At 54.4% G+C, this 6,000-nt stretch overlaps 1 protein-coding gene across 7 annotated transcripts in view; it reads right to left on the reverse strand.

Annotated features, from left to right (window-relative positions):
* The window catches only part of CDC42BPB (CDC42 binding protein kinase beta), a 219,580-nt gene extending 214,517 nt beyond the window's left edge, over positions 1-5,063 (reverse strand). For all 7 annotated transcript variants that reach the window (XM_089661355.1, XM_089661354.1, XM_089661351.1 and 4 more), the window contains exon 1: positions 4,775-5,063. In XM_089661355.1, coding sequence (XP_089517481.1) covers positions 4,775-4,949 — 175 coding nt within the window. In that variant the 5' untranslated portion in view covers positions 4,950-5,063. The remainder of the gene's footprint in view (positions 1-4,774) is intronic.
* Between the last annotated feature and the right edge of the window lie 937 nt (positions 5,064-6,000).

A 6,000-nucleotide genomic window follows, 5' to 3' on the forward strand; every position in this document is an offset into this window, starting at 1 on the left:
GCCACGCGGGACCCAGACCGGGCGGCCACGCGGGACCCAGACCGGGCGGCCACGCGGGACCCAGACCGGGCGGCCACGCGGGACCCAGACCGGGCGGCCACGCGGGACCCAGACCGGGCGGCCACGCGGGACCCAGACCGGGCGGCCACGCGGGACCCAGACCGGGCGGCCACGCGGGACCCAGACCGGGCGGCCACGCGGGACCCAGACCGGGCGGCCACGCGGGACCCAGACCGGACGGCCACGCGGGACCCAGACCGGACGGGACACAGGATCCAGCTCTAATAAACAACAGGCTTATTTAGGGTAAAAATGAATGAAATCGGCATGGTCTCTGGATGGCTAACATTCCATGTACATCGCAGTTTGATCAGGATATCATAAAGAATCATCCCTACACATGAGGGATCGGCAAATCACATGATACGTCTATTCAGTAAGCACGCTGCTTTACAATCGGATTGAAGAAGTTGAAATATATCCGGGGTTATGTGGGTGTCTGTAGGGATTGCTCCAGGAGATAATCCTTTTTTTCTATGACCCATCACTCCAGCATCAGCAGTGCCGCCACCACGGCCCCGGCCCTGCCGTTACCGGGCTTCAATTGGCAATTCACAAAGACTCAATACCTGTCATCAATATTGTCATCAGAATGCACAGACTGGTCTGCAGTGCCCAGAAACACATCTGCCCTCCTTGTGCAAACCCACACAACGCCTTCTAGTGCAATTCATGATATTGGTGGCGTGTCCCCAGCAGCCTCCAAGTCCCTCACTAGTATGGTGCAATGCCAGTGACATGTTCCTGGGCCACTCTTCTCAATGACACCTGGAACCTCTGGTGCCCTACACTCCATTCCATGAGTGATGCCCCCAATACTCGCCCTATATTCACCCAGCCTACCATAAAAACCCAAACTGCTTCCTATAGGACATCCTTCCCCAGTGTGCCGCCCCCCCCATGACTCATCCATAGGAGACCCATTGTGTCCTCGGTAGTCTATGTCCAACATGTGTGCAATGCCGGCATCATTTCCTCCTTCCTGTGCAATGTTAGTCATGTCCTCCGGGAGGGTCCCATTATTACTTCGCTGTATGACACCCAATGTGCCCTTCAAATGATGACACCCCTTATGATTTCCTTCAATGCCGTGCCAATCCTTGTATAAATGTCCAACCAACCCCCTTCCATGTGTGTGCCCTCTGTATATGCCTGCTGTATGAAGGCTCTATAATGCCCTCTCTGTATGACGCCTGCTGTGCCCTCAGTATGGTACCAGGCACATCTATATAATGGCCACTCAGCCCTCCCGAAATGGTACCTGGAACCTTCCCTACAGAACGTCCTTTCAGGCTGGTACCAGGCAACTTCTATATATGATGTCCACAGTGCCCACTTTGTATGGTGTCTGGTACATTCTCTATATGATGCCCACAGTACCCTCCCAAATCCGCACCTTCCTTGTATGGTGGCTGGCATATGCAACCCATAGTGCCCTCCTTCCTTGGTACCCTCCTAATATGCCCTACCTATATGGTGCCCTCCCTGTATGATGCCTGGCACTTTCCTGTGCCCCCCATAACCTCCCACTATGGGACCCGGCACCTTCTCTATACTATGTCCTCCTCTGTGTATGGTTAGCTGGCACCCTCCCTGTATGTTGTCCACAGAGCCCAATATGTAGCCTGATTCTCTATATGATGCCCAGTGCCATCCCTGGCACCTTCTCTATACTGTGCCCTCCTGGTATGGCATCTGCCACCCTGTACATATGATGTCCCATATGCCCACCCAGTATGGTACCCAGCATCCTCTATATATACCCACTGGGCCCTCCCAGTATGGTACCCAGCACCCTCTATATATGCCCACTGGGCCCTCCCAGTATGGTACCCAGCACCCTCTATATATGCCCACTGGGCCCTCCCAGTATGGTACCCAGCACCCTCTATATATGCCCACTGGGCCCTCCCAGTATGGTACCCAGCACCCTCTATATATGCCCACTGGGCCCTCCCAGTATGGTACCTAGCACCCTCTATATAGGACACCCCAGTATAGTGCCCAGCACCCTCTATATATGACACCCCCAGTATAGTGCCCAGCACCCTCTATATATGACACCCCAGTATAGTGCCCAGCACCCTCTATATATGACGCCCCCAGTATAGTGCCCAGCACCCTCTATATGGGATGCCCCCAGTATAGTGCCCAGCACCCTCTATATAGGATGCCCCCAGTATAGTGCCCAGCACCCTCTATATATGACACCCCAGTATAGTGCCCAACACCCTCTATATATGACACCCCAGTATAGTGCCCAGCACCCTCTATATATGACACCCCCAGTATAGTGCCCAACACCCTCTATATAGGACGCCCCCAGTATAGTGCCCAGCACCCTCTATATATGACACCCCAGTATAGTGCCCAGCACCCTCTGTATATGACACCCCAGTATAGTGCCCAGCACCCTCTATATATATGACACCCCAGTATAGTGCCCAGCACCCTCTGTATAGGACGCCCCCAGTATAGTGCCCAGCACCCTCTATATAGGACGCCCCCAGTATAGTGCCCAGCACCCTCTATATAGGATGCCCCCAGTATAGAGCCCAGCACCCCCTATATAGGACGCCCCCAGTATGGTGCCCAGCACCCTCTATATAGGATGCCCCCAGTATAGTGCCCAGCACCCCCTATATAGGACGCCCCCAGCATAGTGCCCAGCACCCTCTATATATGACGCCCCCAGTATAGTGCACAGCACCCTCTATATATGACACCCCAGTATAGTGCCCAGCACCCTCTATATATGACACCCCAGTATAGTGCCCAGCACCCTCTATATATGACACCCCAGTATAGTGCCCAGCACCCTCTATATAGGACGCCCCCAGTATAGTGCCCAGCACCCTCTATATAGGACGCCCCCAGTATAGTGCCCAGCACCCTCTATATAGGACGCCCCCAGTATAGTGCCCAGCACCCTCTATATAGGACGCCCCCAGTATAGTGCCCAGCACCCTCTGTATATGACATCCCAGTATAGTGCCCAGCACCCTCTGTATATGACACCCCAGTATAGTGCCCAGCACCCTCTGTATATGACACCCCAGTATTGTGCCCAGCACCCTCTATATATGACACCCCAGTATAGTGCCCAGCACCTTCTGTATAGGACGCCCCCAGTATAGTGCCCAGCACCCTCTATATAGGGCGCCCCCAGTATAGTGCCCAGCACCCTCTATATAGGGCGCCCCCAGTATAGTGCCCAGCACCCTCTATATAGGGCGCCCCCAGTATAGTGATCAGCACCCTCTATATAGGGCGCCCCCAGTATAGTGCCCAGCACCCTCTATATAGGGCGCCCCCAGTATAGTGATCAGCCCCCCCTATATAGGACGCCCCCAGTATAGTGCCCAGCACCCTCTATATAGGACGCCCCCAGCATAGTGCCCAGCACCCTCTATATAGGACGCCCCCAGCACCCTCTATATAGGACGCCCCCAGCATAGTGCCCAGCACCCTCTATATAGGACGCCCCCAGCACCCTCTATATATGACACCCCAGTATACTGCCAAGCACCCTCTATATAGGACGCCCCCAGTATAGTGCCCAGCACCCTCTATATATGACACCCCAGTATAGTGCCCAGCCCCCTCTATATAGGACGCCCCCAGCATAGTGCCCAGCCCCCTCTATATAGGACGCCCCCAGCATAGTGCCCAGCCCCCTCTATATAGGACGCCCCCAGCACCCTCTATATAGGACGCCCCCAGCATAGTGCCCAGCACCCTCTATATATGACACCCCAGTATAGTGCCCAGCACCCTCTATATATGACACCCCAGTATAGTGCCAAGCGCCCTCTATATAGGATGCCCCCAGTATAGTGCCCAGCACCCTCTATATATGACACCCCAGTATGGTGCCCAGCACCCTCTATATAGGACACTCCAGTATAGTGCCCAGCCCCCCTATATAGGACACCCCAGTATAGTGCCCAGCACCCTCTATATAGGACACCCCAGTATAGTGCCCAGCCCCCCCTATATAGGACACTCCAGTATAGTGCCCAGCCCCCCCTATATAGGACAACCCCAGTATAGTGCCCAGCACCCTCTATATAGGACAACCCCAGTATAGTGCCCAGCACCCTCTATATAGGACACTCCAGTATAGTGCCCAGCCCCCCCTATATAGGACAACCCCAGTATAGTGCCCAGCACCCTCTATATAGGACGCCCCCAGTATAGTGCCCAGCACCCTCTATATAGGACACTCCAGTATAGTGCCCAGCCCCCTCTATATAGGACAACCCCAGTATAGTGCCCAGCACCCTCTATATAGGACAACCCCAGTATAGTGCCCAGCCCCCCCTATATAGGACAACCCCAGTATAGTGCCCAGCACCCTCTATATAGGACGCCCCCAGTATAGTGCCCAGCACCTTCTATATAGGACGCCCCCAGTATAGTGCCCAGCACCCTCTGTATAGGACGCCCCCAGTATAGTGCCCAGCACCCTCTATATAGGACACTCCAGTATAGTGCCCAGCACCCTCTATATAGGACGCCCCCAGTATTGTGCCCAGCACCCTCTATATAGGACGCCCCCAGTATAGTGCCCAGCCCCCCCTATATAGGACGCCCCCAGTATAGTGCCCAGCACCCTCTATATAGGACGCCCCCAGTATAGTGCCCAGCCCCCCCTATATAGGACGCCCCCAGTATAGTGCCCAGTAGCAGGGCCCGCCCCCCGGTCACTCACCCCAGTCCAGGAACTCGGTGACGTACTTGTCCCGGCGCAGTGCCGGGTTGCTGCACTCGGTGACCAGACACAGGAGGACGTCCAGCAGAGTCTCCACACTCAGCGCCGCCTCATTCCTCTGCGGCCCGTCCAGCAGCAGCTGCTCCAGCCGCTTCAGCCGCACCTTGGCCGACATGCTGCCGCCTCCTCCCCACCGAGTACCCACCGAGAAGAACACCGGGGCTCACCGCCTCCACCTCCCGCTGCCCAACATGGCCGCCACTGCCGACCGGGAGACGCGGCCCCGCCCACCGGAAAGGAATGTCCCGGCTGACGTCAACGCGATCCTGGAAGAGCCCCCTTCCGGCCGCCGGCTGCACTGCAAGTCCATAGGGAATACAGGAGGGAGGCTACGGGGTGCGGCGAGGGACACGCCTCCTCATTCAGCGCTGCGGCTCCGCTCCCTCAGTGCTGAAGTTGGGGTCTGCGAGAGATCCACCGACATCTGATTGTGTCCCATACATTGTATATACATTGTATCCACTCCGATCACAACATTGTACATACATTGTATCCACTCCGATCATAACATTGTACATACATTGTATCCGCTCCGATCACAACATTGTACATACATCGTATCCACTCCGATCACAACATTGTACATACATCGCATCCGCTCCGATCACAACATTGTACATACATCGCATCCGCTCCGATCACAACATTGTACATACATCGTATCCGCTCCGATCACAACATTGTACATACATCGTATCCGCTCCGATCATAACATTGTACATACATCGCATCCGCTCCGATCACAACATTGTACATACATCGCATCCGCTCCGATCACAACATTGTACATACATCGCATCCGCTCCGATCACAACATTGTACATACATCGTATCCGCTCCGATCAGAGCATTGTATATACATCGTATCCGCTCCGATCAGAGCATTGTACATACATCGCATCCGCTCCGATCACAGCATTGTACATACATCGTATCCGCTCCGATCACAACATTGTATATACATCGTATCCGATCCGATCATAGCATTGTATATACATCGTATCCGATCCGATCATAGCATTGTATATACATTGTATCCGCACCGATCATAACATTGTATATACATTGTATCCGCACCGAACACAACATTGTATATACATTGCATCCGCTCCGATCACGACATTTTATATACATTGTATCCGCTCAGATCACGACATTCTATATAC

The sequence above is a fragment of the Staurois parvus genome, unplaced genomic scaffold, assembly GCF_062004578.1.
Source record: "Staurois parvus isolate SC_StPar_1 unplaced genomic scaffold, SC_StPar_1.0 ptg001329l, whole genome shotgun sequence".
NCBI classification, from domain to species: domain Eukaryota; kingdom Metazoa; phylum Chordata; class Amphibia; order Anura; family Ranidae; genus Staurois; species Staurois parvus.